At 38.0% G+C, this 22715-nt stretch overlaps 2 protein-coding genes across 3 annotated transcripts in view; one reads left to right on the forward strand and one right to left on the reverse strand.

Annotated features, from left to right (window-relative positions):
* The window catches only part of ptrh2 (peptidyl-tRNA hydrolase 2), a 69304-nt gene extending 63319 nt beyond the window's left edge, over positions 1-5985 (reverse strand). The window contains exon 1 of the mRNA XM_056247635.1: positions 5982-5985. The gene's annotated coding sequence lies outside the window, so the exon portion shown is untranslated. The remainder of the gene's footprint in view (positions 1-5981) is intronic.
* rps6kb1a (ribosomal protein S6 kinase b, polypeptide 1a) overlaps positions 1-22266 on the forward strand; it is a 53086-nt gene extending 30820 nt beyond the window's left edge. Inside the window, exons 1-15 of one of the 2 annotated variants that reach the window (XM_056247632.1) lie at positions 5142-5594; positions 6625-6668; positions 6808-6925; positions 10152-10220; positions 11857-12004; positions 12193-12250; positions 12958-13058; positions 13176-13266; positions 14517-14607; positions 16142-16249; positions 16341-16403; positions 16518-16595; positions 16716-16823; positions 20648-20760; positions 21513-22266. In XM_056247632.1, the coding sequence (XP_056103607.1) occupies positions 5523-5594; positions 6625-6668; positions 6808-6925; positions 10152-10220; positions 11857-12004; positions 12193-12250; positions 12958-13058; positions 13176-13266; positions 14517-14607; positions 16142-16249; positions 16341-16403; positions 16518-16595; positions 16716-16823; positions 20648-20760; positions 21513-21774 (1524 nt within the window). In that variant the 5' untranslated portion in view covers positions 5142-5522 and the 3' untranslated portion in view covers positions 21775-22266. Of the gene's footprint in view, positions 1-5141; positions 5595-6624; positions 6669-6807; positions 6926-10151; positions 10221-11856; positions 12005-12192; positions 12251-12957; positions 13059-13175; positions 13267-14516; positions 14608-16141; positions 16250-16340; positions 16404-16517; positions 16596-16715; positions 16824-20647; positions 20761-21512 lie in introns of those variants that run through there. The other variant, XM_056247631.1, reaches the window with a different exon arrangement.
* Positions 22267-22715: the final 449 nt, after the last annotated feature.

A 22715-nucleotide genomic window follows, 5' to 3' on the forward strand; every position in this document is an offset into this window, starting at 1 on the left:
GATGAGTTAATGTAGTAAAGAGTATGCATAATTGACTGGTTTCCCCCCCCTCCCTCTCTCTCTCTCTCTCTCTCTCTCTCCTTACAGGTTTCTGAAGATGGTGATCAGTGTGGTTTGTTTCTCATCTGATGCATCTTGAACTTGTGGAATCTAACATCCAACACAGAGCTAAACTAAATCAAGAAACCCCAAATTGTAATAGCTTCTTCAGTCTGATGAGAGTTAACGCTAGAATATGTTTATTTTTCTTGATTTTTCTTGAGGGTTTTTTTGTATCATGGTTATGGGTTAACATTTTTACTTTTTAATGTGCTTAGTTAGCTGGCGGATTGTGGTGAGACACTCATGTTCTCAGCTCTGTGTCTTGCAGAGGTTATCTGATCCCATTGGTGGGGATGTTAAGGTGCGCCGTGGCTTATGTTGTTTGTGGTCTATTACACTTAAGGGACCAACTTCAAAAAAAATTAAATTTGCTTTGAATCGCTGCATATTCCAGTGTATAGTGGTTTTCTGATACTAGATTCGAAAATCGATTAAATTAAGGCATAACAGGAAGTGAATGTAAAGTAATGCAACCAACTCTTAAAGTCGTTAAAAGATGTTATGCATATTGACTGGTGCTTGTATTGCATTACTTTTTCTCAGCTAAGATCGTCTGGTGTTCTAAAAGCTTGGTGAATCATAATGTTCCTTTCGTCTAGAGTTATTGTTTTGTTTCCAGAGATCCATAGAGGAGAGGGGGAAGGAGTGTGTGTGTGTGTGTGTGAGAGAGAGAGAGAGACCACATGACTCACTACAGGGCCACTCCACCAGATGCAATAACGCATTCAATCAGATTAAGAAGCGCGTTTGTGTTCAGGCACATATGTGCGTGGGTGGCTGCCACGTTTCGCGCGTATAGCTTCGTATCGCACGTATTCTATACATCAGAAGAGCATCCGGTCACGCTGGAGGACTGGATGATGCTCGCTGCTGTGAGAGATGCGCGATTGGATTTGACTAACGGATTGTCTGGCAGTTGGAAAGGTAATTCTCTTCCTTCTTTTTTAGTTTGAATAGTTTAATTTACATGCGGATATCTAGCTTAAAACGAATGCAGTGGTGGTTTCCCCAAACCGCACATTTTGGGTGTCTCCCTAATCTAACACACCTGATTCAACTCATGTCCTATGTCCTGAAATGGGTGTGTCGCATCTGAAATGTTCAGTGTTGAGGGCCACAGGGACCAGATGAAGAACCACTGCACTGGTGGCATAACATCAGGCGGCTAGGCGTCTTGTCCATTGCTTATTCTTACGTATTTTTTTTCCTTTTAATTGCTTGTGAAGTGTTTTTTCGGTGCCTTTTTGTAACGCTGCCCTGGTATGTGAGTCTGGAAGCTGCAGGCGTATAAAAAAATGGAACAGTGTGGAGTTTCTTTTGCCGTTACCTTAAATGAACCCTCCGATGAACTCAATGCACTGCGCGCTGCTGGCGTAGAGGATGAGGCAGTGTTGCCAGATCTCGTGAGAAAAGCAAGCGAACTCAATGGCTCGAGTTTACTGATCAGCATCGAATAATTTAGATTATAGAAATAAAGAAACGTGTTAAGCATTACTAACCTGACTGCATTAATTAACTAAGTAATGTTTTATATCAGTAAATGCTTTTGCTAAATTAAATGGGCTATTTAACATATAGCCTAACAATGGTTATCTAAATCAATAAACAAATGGAAATGTTTGCACTTTTAAATTAATATAAATAAAAAAAACAGACCAAAGAACAAGAAAATATAAAGATAGATATAAGAACAATATAAAATAACATAAACATTTTTATTTGTTGAATTCTACAGTCGTGTAACGTTGAAATCCTAAACACGCGTTTGTTTTCTAGAAATAAACCAAAAAGCGCAACGCGCCATTGCCTGTTTTAATTTCTAAGCTTCTTCATGAAAAGTGGCTTATAATACGCGGATATGGCAACACTGTTGGTAGAGAGGGAGCGAGAAAAGGGTAGCGCGCGAGAGAGGATGTGTCTCAAAATCCAGCGAGACAGTCTTTCGGACGTTCGAGCTTGATGCCCCCAGAACGCTGTCTTGTTAGGCACCTCGCTATGGTTCGAAACACAGTCAGGGTGAGACAGAAAGGAGACGCTGCATTCGATTATCTCACACAACATCCGCTAAATGAGGGGAAAAGCTTTCGGTTCTTCTATAACGGGATTTAAATCATTACATTGTTAGAATTAGTGACCACGCCTCTCTTTCAGCCCCATCCTCTCGTCTCATCATTGGTAAGTGAGTTAATTCTTCATCATGTGTCTTTATTGGTGTGGACAAGTCTCTCCCAGTGTGTCAGATAGCTTATCAGACTGGTGTTGGCTGTTACATTCGCCCGGCGACAACAGTCTGTAGGCTGTCTGACATTTTGGGCTTTTTCATCCCCTCTAGAAAACATTCTATTTTTAATCGCTGTCGATGTTTTTTGTTTTTTTTTTGTTAATTTGTATAACTTTTTTTTTTTTTTTTTTTGCATTACTGAACAATGTTTGTTTTTTCCTGATATGGTGTCTAATTTTAGTGGGGTCTTTATATATGGGGTCGAAATATTTCTAATGTGTGTTTAACTTTACAGAGAGCGTTATTGACGTGTTTTTCTTGTTCTATAGACGTACGTGCATGTGTGTCTCCGTAGCCCTTCTCTTTAAAGGGCGTGTGTGTGTGCGCGTGCGCGCGCTCAGGACTTGGTTTTGTCCACTTGAATTTCTTGAGAATCCAAAAAGAACACACCTTATTGCAACATAGCCTACTCTGTTATGACAGATCTTTTTGACCACCCCTTCATTTGCACTTGCTCTACAGTTTTTCCCTTTCTCATGTAACTGTTCAGTCGTTATCTAACATGTGCAACTGGTATTTGTTATTAAATTAAAAAGATGTTAATTCAACAATATGTTCATCCCCACCCCCCAGGGTGATCTACTTGGCTTCCACTGTCGAGTCGTATCATTTCCTCTAACTGTTCAGAACATCCTGTACTTTTTAGGGAACCCCCTCTGCCATTCATGTTTGACTGTGTATGTCCTGTGTGTAAATCAATAAAGTTTAAATGAACTAAATGTCAGTCTGTGTCCTGTTTTTTGTGATTTGGGTTAATGAGTTTTGCCTATTTTTGTTATTTGAGCTTTATTATATATTGTTAACACATCGAAGTTTTTGTAATGCACAGCAATACAACATACATTTTTTAATTAAAATTTAAATTAAAAAAATAAAGTTAAGATAAGCTACATTTTTTTAAGTAAAAATAAATTAAAATCAGTTAAAAATAAAAAAAATATTGGGCTATATAAAATATATGTATACATGACTATGAAAATAAAGATCAATAACATTAAAAAAAATGTATAGCCTAAACAGCAAATAAGTGACAACTGCAGTAAGAAATAGCGCAAATGTCATTCCCTTATGCGCCAATAAGAAGCATCAATGAAAAACGGCTCAGAAAATATGTGTAGCCTACTGTATAATATCATATTTACATTTCCATATGTCAGAATGAACTAGTTAAGTCACTCTTTCTTCAGGTATGCGTTTATCTCAGTCACGCGAACTACAGTTACGGCCTTTGCTTGAGGGTTCGCCATTATGCAAATCGCTAATTCAAACAGGTTTTAATATTCAAATAAGGCTTGACATGTTCAGTTGTAGTTTTTATAACCCCCTCCTCCTCCTCACCACCACTCTTTTGTATAGGTTGCACAATAAGGTGTTCTTGTTTGGCATGTGACCAACACCACACTTTTGAGGGATTCATTAGTTAGATTTCCAAACGTGCACGAAGAGTGTGCACTACCTCTAGAAACCAGTAGGGGACACACGCGAACATTTTAAATATTTTTTAAAAATACATTTACAAAAACATTTTCCAATATAAAACGGACACATTTTTGTGTAAATAAATAAAACATTTGCATTTTACCAGTAGTGTTCTCACACTTTATTGTGTTTTGTGACAAGAAGCTACATGATCATTTGACACATTTTGGAAGATTCTGGGTGAAGAAAACCCCATCACAGTTGTCAAAAGCAAGTGTATTCATAACTAAAAGTCTGATGTCGAGGTGAATCAGGGGATTTAACTGTCACATGAATCAATGATGTGCTGTCACCGAACAGGAGAACACTGGCACACCCAGGTTGAGTCAGAACAGAAGAACCAGGTGTAAATGTTACCCTACCTGACGCAGATACTAGGTATCTTTACCCAGGAAAACTCTCACATATGCATGAGCTTTGCGTATCTGCACATGCCACAGAAACCCACAGGTATGTATCATTAAAACTAGCAGAAAAAAGAAGAGTTTTATAAATCTTAGCTTCCTTCATATCTCTCATTCTAAATTGCCACATTTTGGGGGAAACATTGTACAATCTGTGTCTACAATCTACAACAGGAGGCCTGTTTTTAAAATGAACAATACAGCTTAAAATAGCTTGATTGTAGTTATAAGCATCAACATTGTTTTGGTGTCAGGTTGTGTAAAGAATTGAGTTATGCCTCTTTTTTGAAAAAATACAACTTTGGAAAGTCCCAGTAACTAATTTGCATAGTGATTTTTTTTTTTTTTTTTTTTTGTTCTGCTTGAAGCATATGTGACACAAAGTGCCCATTGTGATCCATTCATTTGGTTTTATAAAGTAGGGAACAGAGAATTGTGGCTACCCAGCACTTTGTAACAATGTATAGTGTGTGAGCTCGCATCTTTCTTCTGAACATGCCTTTTGGCAAGCTTGCTGACTTTTGAACATTTTAAAGTAAAGGATAGGATAAAAGGTTTGAAAATAATTACCCCCCATTCAACAGAATTACCCTTCACGGTCACAAATAATCCAGTAGTGGCAAAAGGATCGAATTTATCACTGATCTCAAAATCCAAACAGAAGTAGCCTATCTACACCTTATTCTAATCTATACTTATATATTTAAAATCAGATAAAGAAACGTGCAGTTATTTGATTATTAAATCAATTAAGCTTGAAACACATGGGCAAATCACTGAAAATGCAGTAGCTGTGTCACCTGTGTGTCTTTGAGCTGTAACAGCACGAATGTTGAAGCTGGACAAAAGCAAAGCATTGTCAGTCTTTTGTCGACACCTACTGACAGTGAAGCGGTACTATAAGTAAAACTGCTTCCTATATACACAGGGAGTGACGTGTATTTCTATCTATACACCCACTTACCTCAGATACAAAACGACGGGAGTAAAATAAAATATATTCGCGTGTTTAAATGAATATAAACGCTAATTAATTTATTGGCATTTTGTTTTACACATCAGGAACATGCGCACAGACGCGCAGTGAAATTCGCTGTTAGCCGTGATCGTTTACCGTTAACGTTAGTTTATCTCTGTTAGGATATGTTGCGTAATGCGTACTGGACCCGGTTATGGCGTCTGTGAGTAGTGTGGCAACATGAGGCGTCAGGATTCAACATTATTCCAGTATTGGTGCGTGTAAAGAAACTGTTACCATGGCTGGTGTGTTTGATATCGACCTAGACCCGGCGGAGGACAGCGTGTCAGATGAGGAGCTCCCTGACGGGGTATGTAACCGGTAACAAGCTCGGTTCCAGATTTTCCGCATCGCCTGGACCGGCCAGAGAATCGATAAGCGTTTCAAAACTCGGCATAAAAGTACTTTGACTGTTCTATGTACTATGTTAAACTATAAACTTAGATGACAACAATGGTACTGTACGTGTAAGATTTACCATACTACTGAATTGATTTACAGGTTAGGTTTTTTTTACAAACGACAAATTTACAGTACCATGGTGTGTGTATGTAATTAATTGTAATTAATCATGGCATTTTATTATGGTGGACATGGCTGTTTTAATGAGATATATTTTGAAGTCTAGCTTAAGATGGTCTCTTGTTGGTCTAAGCTGGTCATTAGTTGGTTCAAGCTGGTTATTAAGATGGTGGACCAGCAATAAACCAGCTACCAGTTGGTCAAACTGAAGATATTCCAGTTGATTTTTAGAAGGTCAACCAGTTAATGACTGACTCAGACCAGCTAGAAACACAGCTACCTGCTTAAACCGGATTGTTGGATACCAGCAGCATCACTTCAGGTGTATTAAGGTTTGGGCTGTCAAACTTTTATGACTAGACAGACAATGGAATCAAAATTAATATGAGAAATATGAACTTTTAAAGAACTTAAGAGGCAGTTAGTTTATGTTTCACTGAAACTAAAGCAAGATAGAGTTTTAGTGTTCAAAAGTTTGACAAGTTCTTTGTCAGATTTTTAAACCGGCTTTGCTCCTGAATTGCCTCTGAAACCAGAAAAAAAAACCTTGTAGGTCTGGCTTACAGTGGGCTGACACTCTCTCTATTGTTAGACTGGGTCCTGTAATGTGATAATAGCGATCAGTGACCTTGATAGTCCGGTTGATGGAGGAGAGCCAGTGCGCATCAGTCATTGGTATAGATTGAGCTTTAATGGCCGTGTCAGATCTGCACACTTGGCAATTGGAGAAAAAGCTGCAGAGATACAAAAACTGCAGTCCACGCCTAAAACTCCCTGTAAACCTACCAGAAACACAACAAGTTTTTTTTTTTTCACAGGCCAAGATTAATGAATACATGGATCAGTGCAGTGGCTTTGAATTGTGAGTATGCCACCGTGCACTTTTGGACGCACAAAATTATATTTGTGTATTTTGAAGTTAGCTTCTCCAAAAGTGAGTTGTCTTGTCCTTAAGGCAATTGCACCTTTATATTTGAATGTACTTATACTTTATATTTTAGTATGGAAGACTGCGAGAAGTTCGAGATCTCTGAAAATAGTGTGAATCAAGGCACGGAGCAGATTCGTCCGGAATGTTTTGAGTTGCTTCGTGTTTTGGGTAAAGGAGGATATGGAAAGGTAAGCAAGACTAGCAGTGCTACTCAGGGTTTCCTCCCTGCATGTGGCGTGTTTTGGACACATAATCTGGGCTGCAAAATAACACACTCTACCCTTCAAATGTTTGGGGTCATTATGATTTTTTTTTTAAATGTTTTTGAAAATAGTCTCTTATTCTCACCAAGGCTGCGGTTGTTTGAACAAAATACAGTAAAAATAAATACATATTGTGAGATATTATTACAATTTAAATTATTTAAAATGTAATTTACACTCAATCTTTTAGCACATAGGTCTTCAACCCTGCTCCTGGAGACCCACTGTCCTGCAGAGTTTTACTCCAACCCTAATCAAACACACCTGAACCAGCTAGTTCTCCAGGATCGCTTGAAAATCACAGACTGAAGCAGGTTTGATATAAACTCTGCAGGGCAGTGGTTTAGCAGACACTTTTATCTAAAGCGACTTACAACTGAGGAGAACAATAGAATCAGTTAAAACAATAGGACAACAATATGCAAGTGCTGTGACAAGTCCCGATTAGTCTAGCCAAGCACAGTACGCATAGCACATTTTTTATATATAAAAATAGATTTATAGATAGAATAGTAAGTGTTAGTGTTAACGGGTGTTGACAGAAAAGATGCGTCTTTAGCCGTTAGTGATATAAGTCCAATTCATGTCCGTGAACCGCTTCTTTTGGACAGTTCGTTTTAATGAACCTGTTCAAAAAAAGTTTCATCGGTTCCTTATGTCATCACTCAATGATCTCACTATGCATTTCATTTCTAACAACTCCGTGTCATATCAATGAAACATTCAAATAAAGTCATTTGTGTCTACGCATATTGAAACATTCAAATAAGAAGTTATTTGTGTGAATGCATATTGCTGATTATTGCCTTTCATTCATTTAAGTTAATTGTGTTTTTGTGTTCAGTTTCATTCGCGGATCCATTTCGGATATGACTGACCAATATTGGCTATGTTTACATGCAACCAAATAATCCGTTAGTAATCTGTAACTGAACAGCTGAAAAGTAAATTGAGAATGGTTATTATGCACAAACTGCAGGAAACTGTATATTCGTGCAGTGTGCGCATGTCAAAAAATCTATTAAGATTTTAAGCTTGTGACACGCGCACATCAACCAGATCACATGTTTAGCGTTCATGTAAACACTACGTTCGGATTCATCAATCGGAATGAATTCAGTCCGATTGAAACAATAGTTGTGCATGTAAACATAGCCATTGAGTAGCCTACATCTTGGATAAGATTCCTTAAAGTTTTGCACCTACAGCACACATTACAGACATTGATGCACAAACGTGGCCTACATGTCTAAAGTATATAGAAAGAATAAACCAGTTTTATAAACTCCTTGTTTTTCTCTAGCAACTCAAAATATAATCTGCATGCACAATAAACTATTGTAAAATTTATTTACATCTCTCGACAGGTTTTTGCTGGTTTTAATAAAATGTTATTTAATAACAGTAGTCATAATAAGCATATTTGCAGTACGTGCCTCAGGCTTGCATAGTAACTCACTCATAAGAATCCTCGGTAATCCTCTGCAAACTTCGACAGCTGGTTGAACCGGCTCATTCGGTTTTTTTTGAGTCCTTGGTAATCCTTGGCAAACTTCGACAGTAGGTTGAACCAGCTCATTCCGTTCTTTTTGAGTCGGACGTGCTACTTTGGCTGTGCGTCTTGCATCATCAACCTAGGACTAAAGTTCGATTAGTGAACCAGCTCGACCGGTTGCTTCCTATGAACCGGCTCAAAAGATTGATTTGTTCAAGAATCAAACATCACTATTAGCTGTTTCTTGAAAGTGGCTAAAGACTCAGCTACTCAACATCTCAAGTGATTTTGTGCCTCTTTGGATGCCACCACAAGGCACAAGGGCACATAGGTCTGAAGTAGTGAGTTTAGGTTTGGGGGTGCAGAGCCAGTGGTCGTTCTGTAGGCAAACATCAGTGCCTTGAATTTGCGGGTGGCTATTGGCAACCAGTGCAAATTGATGAATGTGACATGCTTCGGGTTGTTAAAGACCATTCTTGCTGCTGCATTCTGGATCGGTTGCAGAGGTTTGACAGTATATGCTGGAAAGCCAGTGCCAAGAGAGCATTACAATAGTCCAGCCTGGATAGAACAAGAGCTTGGACAAGGATTTGTGTTGCATGCATGCTCCGATAGGAAGGACATGATCTTCCTAATGTTGTATAAGGCAAATCTGAAGGACCGGGCTGTTTTTTGTCGTTATCAATGTTGAAAACATCTTTGGTGCTTAATATTTTTTTGTTGAAACCATGATCCATTTTTTGATTAATAGAAAGGTTAAAAAAAAAGTATTACTTTGAAATATTTTTTGTAACATTATTAATTGTCTTTACTGTCATTTTTGATCAATTTAATGCACTTCTGCTGAATAAAAGTATCAATTTCAGTATCAATAGACTTGACTATTGTATTTTTCTTTATATTGGAATGAGTCAATCCAATATTAGTCCTTTTCAGATGGTTCAGAATGCACCAGCCAGACTTTTGACTGGCACAAGGAAGTTTGATCATATTTCCCCAATACTGCGTTCGTTGCACTAGCTGCCAGTTTGTTACAGAATTGATTTTAAAATTCTGCTTTTTGTTTTTAAATCCATGAACGGATTAGCTCCAAACTATCTCTCAGATCTTTTGAAATTAAATAACTCTGCTAGACCATTAAGGTGGTCATCTCAACAAAGACTGCTGATGGTTCCGAGATCTAGACTTAAGACGAGAGGTGACCGTGCTTTTTCTGTTCTTGGTCCAAAATTGTGGAATAGTCCTCTATCTCTAAGATAAAAGATCTTTAAGTTAAAAACCTACCTCTTTCACAGGTTTACAACTATCCTTGATTTTAATGTTGAATTTTCGAATTGGTGTTTCCGATGTATCATTTGTTTTGCGGTCTTTCTCGTTTTTTAGATATTTATCCTGTTGTACAGCACAATGGCCAACTACTGTTGCCTTTATTGTGCTATATAAATAAAAGTTGATTGATTGAATTTCTTTAAAAACAAATCATACTGACCCTTAACTTTGAATGATAGTCATAGTCTACATAATACATAGTCTACATAAGCACTAAGGTCTTTAATGCTGTTTTTGTTTGCAGATTTGGATTGTAGATCTAACCGATCTAACCATTTTTTAATTTTTCGAAATTTGTCTGTTAACAGTCCTCTTGTTTCAAAACAGGTTTTTCAAGTTCGCAAGGTATCTGGGGCAACTCCTGGGAAGATATTTGCCATGAAAGTATTGAAAAAGGTATGGCCTCGCATATTTCCCAATAATTCCCATTAATTAATCTTTCCCTGAAAATCAGCATGGGTGTTCCGCAGTGTTGGATAAGTTACTCTTAAAGTAATTAATTACTAGCTACTACATCTTCAACAGTGTAATTAGATTACTGTTCTATTTACTCTCTCACACATTTTTACACATTACATTTTGATGGTAAATCCGCTATTGTTTTATATAGAATAATTGTTCTATACGGTATTTAATGCAAATACATCAGAAGTAATTAAAAGTAATCTCATACTTTTTTCAAAGAAAAAACTAATTAAATTATAGTTATTAATTACTTGGTAAGGAGTTACACCCAACACTGGTGTTCCATCCATCATGCCTCGTCCTGCTGGTTAACAGGTTGTATTATTGTAGTTTGCTTCACATCTATGAATAATCTTTAAGGAATGATTCATTGCCTACTGATAGTTTAGTAGTAGAATCACATTTTTGGCTCTTTGTAACTGTAAACAAGTGGATCATTACACAGAAACACACCATAGCATTCAGTAGAAGGAATATTGCTTTGCTCGAAATGCTGAGTTTACTCTAGATGAGTGGCAGACATGGTCATTTATCGAAAGATATTATGCGGTCACAATATGATGCTGCTTCAGCTCTCCAGATTTGCTCCCCATCAGGATGTGGATGTTCTTATCAACACCTTGTGGACTCTTCTTTGTGCACTGAAGCAGTTTTAGATTTAAAAAATCCTTTAACATAGTGGTTCTCAACTGGTTTGGCCATGGGACTCACATTTTCCTGTGGTCATTACCCGTGACCCAAATTTTTAGGAATTTGAACCAAGTATTTAATTCTCAAAAATGGTCGACACACACACAAGTACCGTCCGTCCCACTTTATTTAACACAAATAAATGGTACGAATATCACTTAACAGTGATGAGTAATCCGTATTATAAGGTAAGGCTGTTAAATATCAGCAATTGAGGAGTGCGTGCCACGAGCACAGAAATACATCTGACAGGACAAGCAAGTTTGTTTTTCTATAATGTTAGAATAATGACATACAGCCTGACAACATCGCATCTGACAAATAATACTGAATCAGGACAGTGCGTTTTTCTCAGGCACTCTTTACTTATACTGCGTCTGACAGAAGAGTCAACAGCTTTCATGGACATCTTTTAAAATAAGTCTCGCATCAGAACAACATTTAGAATTACATTTGGTTGCTGTTGTTTCTTTTATTACACACTCCGTGACCCACCGGTTGAGAAACACTGCTTTAAACCATTCTAGGATGGAAGGAGAGCAAACGGTGTCTGTATACCAAGGCCATGGGCGCAGTTTAATCTTTCTGAGACTGATGCTGCATTGTTCTCTGTGGTTTGCATGATTGAAATGCTTTGGATTCCATTCCCAAATTAGATTTGCACACATCTGTTTATTGCAACAGCAATAAAAGTATTAATGACACCAGCCTGATGAGTTCACAGTTGTGATTAGGGGAGTTACAACCCTGAACCCTCCAGCGCCGAGATGTTCATGCACAGACAGTCACAAGTGCTTATGTGTGCTGCGAGTTTTGACAGTTGCTTAAAAACACAGCTTTCCTTGATGGATTATGTTGCTTTTGTCTGGTTTAACAGGCCATGATTGCACGCAATGCAAAGGACACTGCTCATACTAAAGCAGAAAGGAGCATCCTAGAGGAAGTTAAGCATCCCTTCATTGTGGATCTCATATATGCCTTTCAGACGGGGGGCAAACTTTACCTCATCCTGGAGTACCTTAGCGGTGAGTTCAACACAGCTACTGGTGCTTTTTTTTTTTTTTTTAGCTCAAGTCAACAAATCCTGATTTTTTTTTTTTTAATTAGTCTTGGTTTTCAGAAAAATATTCAAATGTAAATTGTCTTGAGTAGCAAAAATAGCATGCATTTTTTTAGAGAATGTATCTGAATCAAGGTCATTTTTCTCTAACAGGTGGAGAGCTGTTCATGCAGCTGGAGAGGGAGGGGATCTTCTTGGAGGACACAGCCTGGTGAGTGAGGCTTTGTTATACAGTACTCAACATTTGAAGTGGATCAAACCCTCAAAGTTATACATGAATTTTGAACAATAACCGTTCTTGTCTTAGGGCAACTTTGATCAACTTTTTTTGATCCACTTCAAATGTTGAGAGCTGTAGATCATTCATGGGTCAAGATGACCTGTCTGCTATCTGGATGCTACACTTCTGTTGTGTATAAACATTGATCTCCCTTCGGAGGTTTCAAAAAGCATTGGCTTTACAGATATAGTTTGTACAGCTGGCCTGAATGTTGATTTGATTGTTTGTCAGAACAAATACATGAAGTTGCTTGTCAAATTATTGGAAACGGTGACCATGAAACATATATATATAGTCTACATGGGTGTTTTCAATACAACAAGTGCTCTAAAAAGGGGGGTAAGCACTGTAAAAGTACCATAAATGTGGTCTTTGTGACTCTTGTACTTGCATTATGTATTATAAATGTTTTGAACCCTCAATTATATAGGATTTTAAACCCTAAATATAAAAATAACAGTATAAAGGTTTAAAAATAACATGATTGTGAGAAAATAATACTAATACATTTTGGGGTGATCTATTTGTGTAACAAAAAATTCAAATCTATGGATTGGGAAAGCATTTACTTCTCTAATTTCAACTTTTTATTTTAATTATAAAATTAATATTTTTTTATTTACAAAATCTCCTTTTAGCTTTTATCTGGCAGAGATTTCCATGGCCTTGGGTCACCTTCATCAGAAAGGCATCATCTACAGAGACCTGAAGCCAGAGAACATCATGCTCAATTACAATGGTAATAAAACACACTCGCCTCTGTCCTTTTTATCCCAGACAGTCCTCAGGCTTGCACCACATCCTGTTCAATAAAGACTGTACTCCTATGGATTTGCTCATTTCATTCTCATCTCAGGTCATGTGAAGTTGACGGACTTCGGACTGTGTAAGGAGTCGATCCACGATGGTACCGTCACACACACCTTCTGTGGAACCATAGAGTACATGTATGTACAAACTCACATTTTCACCCACTTAAACATAATTTTTTAAGCTTCTGTAATTTCTTTATGTAAAAGACCAGCATAAGACCAGTGTAGTTCACTCATCAGAGTTCACTCATTGCTGAATATTGGTTTTTTTATTTTAATATACTCATGGTTGTGACGTCAACACAACCATGAAGATTTCTGAGAAACCTGCTGTTGCATCTTAAGACTGGAATACACTACATGACTTTTGCTCAGATTTTGACCTGATTTGCAGATTTATGTGTTGACAGTAGTTGCCGAAAGTTTGTGCCAGTTTGTAGATTTTGGACAGTTGAAGTTGACAGATTTCACAGAAAGTCACGTAGTGTATGATGGGCACAGACACAGATCTGTTTAGACTCAGACTATGTTTCCATCCAGTCAGAAGATATCGAAACATGTTTGATATGTTGAGCCAATTTTAGAATACAGATCGTAGTGTTTGATGCGTTGTACTGAAACCGAAGCTTTCCTCTATCTACCAGTGTTGCAACAAAATACAATACATTACAAATACAATAATAATACAAAAGTACATTTACATAACACACATAACAAATTAGCCTCAATATTTGGCTCATCTGTGCACATAAAAAAACTAAAGGAGGAGTCCCCCCCCAAGAAAGCATCCAAATGCGCTTGGCTGGTTTTTTCTTTGTAGCTCAACACACAGAGTCGCTACATCAACTGCTGCAATCTCCTGCTCATCTGTGTTTGTTTCATCTGTCATGTGTCTCCTAGCAATGAGGCATGTGTTTCTGTGCGAGTTTGTTGTGCTCGGGATGTTTTGAAAGTTATTGTTTTCGGTTATTGCATGATGCAGTTTTTTTTTCTGTAGCCATTTACAAAGTCGGCAAGTGTATAATGTCTAGTGTTTTGAAATCTGTTCAGAAGTTGTGTAATGTATTCCAGCCTTAAGTTTCAAAAATGGTCCGTGTAGGCTAGAAAGCTTTGGGTTGTGGAAGTTTAACAACTTGAACTTTGAAATCCAATAGGGTCATGTTTTCCATGATGTGGCCTCTTTAAAAGTCTATCCAGTTCATAGAGGCCAGAGCCTCCATCAATCATGCCTACTGAAGGCTTATTTGTGGCCTGCGGTGTCAGTTAAGGTCAAAGTAAAAAAGAGCATAAGCACAAAAAATGGTTGGTGCGCTGGGCTTTTCTCTCTTCACTCATTCATTCATTTTGTCTCTGTCTTTGTTTCTCTTGTTCTATCCCTCTTTCAGGGCACCAGAAATTCTCATGAGAAGTGGCCATAACCGAGCTGTGGACTGGTGGAGTCTGGGAGCCCTGATGTATGACATGCTAACAGGAGCTGTGAGTGCCCCTTCTCACATCTCTTCTCTGCTATGTTGCTTCTTATTAAAGTTTCACATGAAGATGGGAACAAAATAGGTCCAATAGCTGTAGATTATATACCGCATTATATACTAACAATACCGCACAAAAGGAGTGTAAGATTTGGGTCGGTAAGGTTTTTGAAAGAAGTCTCTTATGCTCACCAAGGCTGCATTTATTTGATCAAAAAAACTTAATGAAGTTAAATTGAATTAAAATTGAAATATTAATACAATTTAAAATTCTGTTTCTATTATTTAAAAATGTAAATTATGGGTATAACAGTACACGTGTTTGTCCCGTGAATTTCCGGTACGTGCCTTTCGGTTCGGTACGCATGTGTACACGACAAATACAGCATTGTAGCCTATGAATCATTTTTAACCACCAATAATAGCAATAAGCTCTGTGTTTTGTTACTTTTGATAATAAACCAAATTTTATCTTTCAACTTCTGTCCATTTTACTATGAAATTCACACAATACATGCCGTCTGACACTCTTTGATGAGGCGTGACATTGCTGTATATAGGAGCTACTAGTTACAGAATAAACATGAATGAAAATCTGAAGGTATGTTGAAAGATACAGTACAACTTACTGAGACTTATATCTGGTATAATTGCTCAATCAGTGTTTCAACCACGGAAAGAATATCAATCAATAAAACAGCTTGTAAACAAAATGTCATTACATGTACCTCAGGTAAGTCAATTAGTGTCCACAACTTGTTAGTTCGCTTGAGAAAATAACTCTAGCAGTATATGCATTATGTGACCTGTGCTGGCAAAATTAGTCATAATGAGCTAATTTCACAAATTAGTTATTGTTGTTTTTATAAAGCATTCGTACCCCTTCATTTTTTCACTTTCCATGTTGCTGGCTTATGTTAAACTGCTTTAAATGACTTTTTTTCACATCAATCTACCCTCCATACACCATAATGACAAAGCAATAAACTAATTTCTGACAACTTTGCAAATGTATTAAAAATAAAATACCGAAACAAATACATTGGATAAGTATTCGTCAACTAATCAACTCTAGTTTTTAGCTAATTCCGATAAAGACAGACCTTACATCGTATTACTAGACCTGGATAAGACTAATCTCTGTTGAGGTGTTCTATTGACAGATCATTTTACCAATAATTCTGTTGAACTAGTTTGTGGCCTCTTTAACAAATAGATACTGTTTTGACTGTGTGAACCCCAAAATAACATTATACGAACATTTAATGTAAACAAATGTAGATCAAACCTGAAACCTACACCTCATGTCCAAAAGTATATGGACACCTAAACTTGAATGTGCTTGTTTAACAAGGAGTTGCTCCTCCTGAACAGCTTCCACTTTTCTCGGAAGATTTTCTACTAGATGTTAAACATAATTTCTTTCCATTCAGACAAATTTCAAAACAAAGTAATCATTATTGTGAAGATATCAAATGTCTTATGAATTTGTACAGAGAATAAGTTTATCCTCTTTAACCTCTTGAACCTCTCACCTCCAGCCGCCATTCACCGCAGAGAATCGGAAAAAGACCATTGACAAAATCCTAAGGTGCAAACTGAACCTTCCACCTTACCTCACCCAGGAAGCAAGGGACCTTCTGAAAAAGGTAGAGGTCTTAGGTCACTCAGGTTTCACAGCAGTGTGGAATTCGGTCTTATTGCTCAATTAATGGGGTTGTGTGTGTGTTTCGCACCCAGCTGCTGAAGAGAAACGCATCAGTGAGGATAGGAGCTGGTCCTCGAGATGCTGTAGACATCCAGGTATTTGCCCTTCTGATGTGGTGAACCCATTATCATAAAAGCAGGAAATTACACATATATATATATATATATAGTGGAGTTCTGTAGATTATAAAAAGAGATTGTATTTTTTAGACCCACTCCTTCTTCAGACACGTAAACTGGGATGATCTTCTGGCTTGTAAAGTTGAACCTCCCTTCAAGCCTTTTTTGGTATGAGTGTTCTCTCTCTCTGTACAATCAAATTGTTGTGTATTTCTAGTTGTTATCATTATTATAGATCTCATGATGAAGCATCCAATAATAACTCATCACGGATCTCTCTTTCTGCAGCAATCAGCAGACGATGTTAGCCAGTTTGACTCAAAGTTCACTAGTCAGCCTCCCGTGGACAGTCCCGATGACTCGACGCTCAGTGAAAGCGCCAACCAAGTCTTCCTGGTCAGTTTGTTTTTTTTGGGCTAAATTTATCTCTAAACTCTTTTAAATGTATATTCTTTGCAGCAACACTATACCTCTGTGGTGATTCCAACGTTAAATTTATATTCATGCATGTAGCAGATGCCTTTTCCAAAGTGCACCAATAGTGAACATATTTATTTTTGAGTTTATCAGCCAAAAACAAATAAATAATGTGATATTTTGGGCTACGGTTTTGGATGCACTACAATTCAGATGTTTGGGTCGGTAAGATTTTTTTCAAATGTTTTTGAAAGAAGTCTCTTCTGCTCACCGAGGTTGCATTTATTTGATCAAAATACTGTACAATCAGTAATATTGTGAAGAATTATTACAATTTAAAATGACTTTTCTATTTGAATATATTTTGAAATGTTTTGTATTCCTGTGATGGCAAAGCTGAATTTTCAGCATCATTACTGCAGTCTTCAGTGTCCCATGATCCTTAAAGGGATACTCCACCAGTTTTTCTTATTAAACTATGTTATTCCCTTAACTAAGACGAGTTGATACATACCTCTCTCGTCTCAGTGCGTGCACTATATCCTTCTGTATTGCCGCAAAACTATGTTAGCACTTAGCTTAGCCCATGCATTAAATATGGGCCAAGCAGAGAAGCGACCAAACACTTCCACGTTTTCCCTATGTAAACACAGTTACTCGAGTAGTGTAACTTGACCTGGGCTGGTGACACAAAATAAACCGTTGCGCTTTTCTAAGCGTTTAAAATTGATGACTATATTGTATGGCGGAATACCATAACAAGTGCTTTTGAGCACTTCGACTTGACGCAATAATATCTTCACTCGTGAAAAGATTACCGGCTCCCGCTTCCTCTCCCCCTCCCTCCAATAGCATCCAGCTGCTGACATTTCCGTCAATACTACCAACGTGACTTTTACTACCTGTGCTATTAGCAAACTGCAGATCATTTGCAATGGCCGACTTTGTAGATGATTATGACTTCTTTTAGAAGACCCAGAGCCATATCTGTTTGAACCCGAGTACACGGAGGAGGAATTAGCTCTTGTGGACCGTGAGAGGCAAGAAAGATATGATCCAGAACAGACCGGAGCTGGCGAAAGACCACGGGCTTTCTGTAAGTGATCTGAATATTGTTGGTGTAGCCTCATCCTTTAGGCGTGTTCCTGTGCAGGTATAGTCCTTCTTTGTGAAATGTTCGGAGCAAACACGCCACTTCTTCAGAGTCATCAATGGTGTTTTGGGATTCTTGTTCAAAGCAGCTAACCAAGCTCTCCGCTGTATGTGGTGTGTTGGAATTCGGTGAAAAATGACAGCACTATGTACATTCTCCTTATTTTCACAACCCTTTACGATGCACGCTTTAACCATTATTGTACACAAACTAGCTTCCAACAACCTGTTACTTCGTCAACTCCGCTCGAACTACTACTACCGGCGCATGTCACGTTGTATTGACGGAAATGTCAGAGGGAGGGGGAGAGGAAGCGGGAGCCGGTAAGAGGACTTTTCACGAGTGAAGATATTATTGCGCCAAGTCGAAGTGCTCAAAAGCAATTGTTATGGTATTCCGCCATACAATATAGTCATCAATTTTAAACGCTTAGAAAAGCGCAACGGTTTATTTTGTGTCACCAGCCCAGGTCAAGTTACACTACTCGAGTAACTGTGTTTACATAGGGAAAACGTGGAAGTGTTTGGTCGCTTCTCTGCTTGGCCCATATTTAATGCATGGGCTAAGCTAAGTGCTAACATAGTTTTGCGGCAATACAGAGCGATATAGTGCACGCACTGAGACGAGAGAGGTATGTATCAACTCGTCTTAGTTAAGGGAATAACATAGTTTAATAATAAAAACTTGTGGAGTATCCCTTTAAGGAATCATTCATATAAGCTGGTTTGGTGTTGAAGAAACATTTTCTTATTACTATCAATGTTGAAAACTGTAAATTACTGGGTACTGATGCACCCTTTAAAGGTGCAAAACGCAAGTGTCTGAGTTTTTGCAGAACTACGCCCCCTCTGGCGACAAGCGAAACTGCAACCAGAGTTGTGCACGCTCATGGACCACACGCACACGCACGCAAGCCATTGTTACCATACAGAATACAATGAGTACATGTACAGCTAATAATGATTATTACATCAGAGTAATATCTAAAATAGGATTAAATCAGAGCTAAACCAGGTCCAGACCCAGTAAAGTTAGCCTCTGAAGAAAGGTATTGTTTTACATAGAGTATAATACATTGTTGCCTCCACATACCTCATATATACTACATACAAAATGTACCACATTCATGGGAACAATTTACTATTTTTACCGAAAAAGACAATATAGCCAATGCAACGGCGTTCTTCCTTGTTGGTCAATGACATGAACACCTTAGCATGTTAGCAATGGACACAAGGCTAACGTTACCGGTAGGCCATACACAAAAACATAGTTAGCATCTTTTATTGGATATGTTTTATGTTTCATGTTGTACTATTCTTCCGAACACAATTCCTAGTTTATGAAACTGTTCACTAACAATGGTAGTAAAACCAATTCTGATTGTACATGTATCTAGCTTACGCTAAAGCATTACACATTTTACGCATCGTCATTTGTTGTCATACATAGATTGGCCGTATCAAACATTAGAGACTGGGCTATATCTTACCGTTTTATCAAGAAAAAAGCCAACTGAGGATCCCGTTTGAGACCAAGAGCAGACCGGAGATCTCTCCATTTGTTGAATGTCTTCCCGAGGTTGACTCTCGTCTTACTCCGACGCCTGCCTGACTCCAATTTGGACCTTTTGGTGGCACTAGACAAAATTTTTCTTTTCTTTACTTTACGTGGAGTTTGCGTTGGGGTTTGGAATGGACTACAAGCCGGTCTCTTTGAATCCCTCTTCTACCTTTGACGCACGAGTTGTCTTCGCTGATGCTGAGAATGGCGGCGCCGGCGAATACACAAACCTGCGAGACATAGCCTGGTGAGCGTGAACGCGCATGACGTCACGCCCAGTCTCAAATTCGAGCCCGAATCCCTCTTATATATTTTACTGTACAGGATTATAGAGGCAATCTCAGTGCGCAGAGAAGGGCTCATTCAGCCCATCAGGCAGTTCTTTAAGCATGTATAGGATAGAAAAACAGGTTTTTTTAACATGAAAAGTTGCGCAATGCACCTTTAATGTACCCTTTCTGAAAAAATAATAAAAAACCTTACTGAACAGTAGTGTAGATACATTCACTAATATTGTTATATGCTATAAGTATAAAAAACAAACATGCATTGTAAAAGATTCATTCATCAGATTGTCGCAAGATCTACCAGATGAGCTACAGAGCTACATGGGTAGTAAAATACCAAACAGATTTTTTTATCCTAAACATAAAGATGTTCTTCAGACAAACAGAATAGTATTACTCAGCACTAAGGCCTTGTTGTACGTGACACCATAGCCCAAACATAACACGAGACCAACGGAAGCCTCAAAATTTGTTTATACGCCCTTTGAATTTAATTATCATCAGCATGCTATGTTGAGCACTCGAGAGAATGCATATGAGATTAATTTCTGACTCCGACCTACATTTGTGAGTGTGTGTGTGTGGTAAATTGGTTATTTTTGTAGACAAACTTACGAGAAGGGAATAATGTCTCTCATCTGGTCTGTATTATTACTGTTTAACAGTTTTTTCCAGCTGTTAGTGTGTTTTTGCTTCATCATAATTGCACATCCTCTACACTCATCTATTTTTTTTTTTGTCTACCCAAACTCTTTTTGTTTTTATTATTTAATCTTTTCTCGGATGTTGTCTCTCCTCAGGGCTTTACGTACATAGCTCCATCTGTGCTCGAAAACATCAAGGAAAAGTTCTCTTTTGAGCCAAAATCCCGTTCGCCTCGCAAGCTTCTGGGAAGCCCTAGAACACCAGTGAGGTAATGTGTTTTTCTCATTCCACTGAGGTTTGAACAGTGTATTGTTTTCATGATCCTGTAGGGCTGTGTAAAAATTAATTTGACGGATTTTTAATTGATCTTTCACATGCTAGTTTTTCACATTCCGCCGAATCATATTTGAACCAATTTTGCGTCTCAAATGATTTTGAAAAGATAAAAATGGCATGTTTTGCAAACCAATGACAACAAACAAATTGAATTAGTGAATCTAAAACAAACCGCATGACCGCTGTGGTCTAATTCACAAACGGATTACTCTTATGACCTGGTCCTTTTAATGAATCAAAAACGTTTCGATTCACAAACAACATTACTCTTCTGAATATGTTCTTTTTAGTTTATCTAAAACTTACAGTGCAACTTGTGTCCAATCCATATTTTAAAGGAATCGTTCAAAATAAACTCGCAGATTAAATGACCATTTGAATCAGTATGACAGATCCTTTATTGAATTAACTGACTGAGTCCATCAGAGTGGGTACTTAAGTTGAAGAATATTTAGAAAATGAAGATTATATACCTAAACAAAACATGTATTGATTCCCAGCCCTGTGGTCTTGTAGGAAAGGGCATTGAGTTTTAAGTGTAATTTGTTGACCAAAAATGAGAACCAAATCTAAGGTCGTGCATGCTGGAACATGCTTATCTGGTCGTGTGTATACTGGTTATGTGTTTGAAACTTTGCACGAATAGAGATCAGTAACCCATGATCCCATACTTGCTTTTTCCAGCCCTGTGAAGGTTGATGGGGAAGACCGTTGGTCTCGAGGTCCACCCTTCCCAGAAGTGAGCAGAAACGCGTCGTCTCTCCTGCCGCGCTCTGATCCGCCCATGGAGGTGTTTAATGTGGAGCAGATGGACAATAACAGCAGCATGGAGGTGTCGGCCCCTCTTCCCATCAAAAAACCACTGGGATCCAATGCAGGGTCCGTCGTGAAACAGGCTCACCCAGTGGGCGGCAGGAGACCCAAGCATTTGAGAATGAAACTTTGATGAACGTCATGAGTTTTTGCACTTTAGGAACTTATTAAATTACCCAAAGGCCTTTCTGCACCCAGTTTTCTTCACTTAAATACTTGCCGCCTCAGCATACTTCACACAAGCATGCAGAGCTTGTTCAGAACAAAGCCTGTGACCTCTCTCTTCTTGCACCGTAGTGAGTTGGTCTGCTGCTTGTTATGAAAGAGGAGACCACCTTGCACTTTAGGCAACTCTGAGCATGAATTTCACAGTTTTTCTTTAATATGCCATGCTCATGCAAAAAAGTAAGGAAGAATGCATATCTTCTGTTCTATATTTGAAGTTTGGTCTGAGAGACTGAGGTCGAGCTTCTCGTGATAAGTAATAGTGTTTAAAGAGATAGTCTATCCAAACCTATTTGACTGAATTTCTTTCTTCTGTTGAACACAAAAGAAGAAACTTCTCAGTGTTTTGTTGTTTCAGACCCCATTGACTTCCATTATATGAACAGTTGAATCATTTTTCAAAATGAAGAACAGAGAGTCATACAGGTTTGGAACAATGTGAGAGTGAGTAAATAATAAGAGAATTTTCATTTTTGGGTGAACTATCCCTTTAAAGTAAGAGAGATCCAGGTCTACATTCCAGTGGAATCTGTTTATTTTGCGGTGTATTTGATCCTTAATGCATCACTGGTTATTAGGACTACTAGAATCACAGATGTAGAACACTTCTGGAGAGACAGTTGTGTTTACCAACCAATGATAAACTATAAAGTTAAATATAAGCTGTTTTTTTGGATGACTTCAAGACATTCTTCCCTTGTTTTGGTCTGTTCTTGATTTACATTTAAAATTCATACAATTGAGTATGAGTCTACCTGCGTTCTGGGCATCAAATCACTGTTTTTCTTTTGCACAATATGCATTACTTTGACCAAAGAGTAGTAAAAAATACCAGATAAGGCTAGATAA

This window comes from Rhinichthys klamathensis, unplaced genomic scaffold, assembly GCF_029890125.1.
Source record: "Rhinichthys klamathensis goyatoka isolate OS25496 unplaced genomic scaffold, OSU_Roscu_1.1 h1tg000050l_1, whole genome shotgun sequence".
In the NCBI taxonomy this organism is placed as follows: domain Eukaryota; kingdom Metazoa; phylum Chordata; class Actinopteri; order Cypriniformes; family Leuciscidae; genus Rhinichthys; species Rhinichthys klamathensis.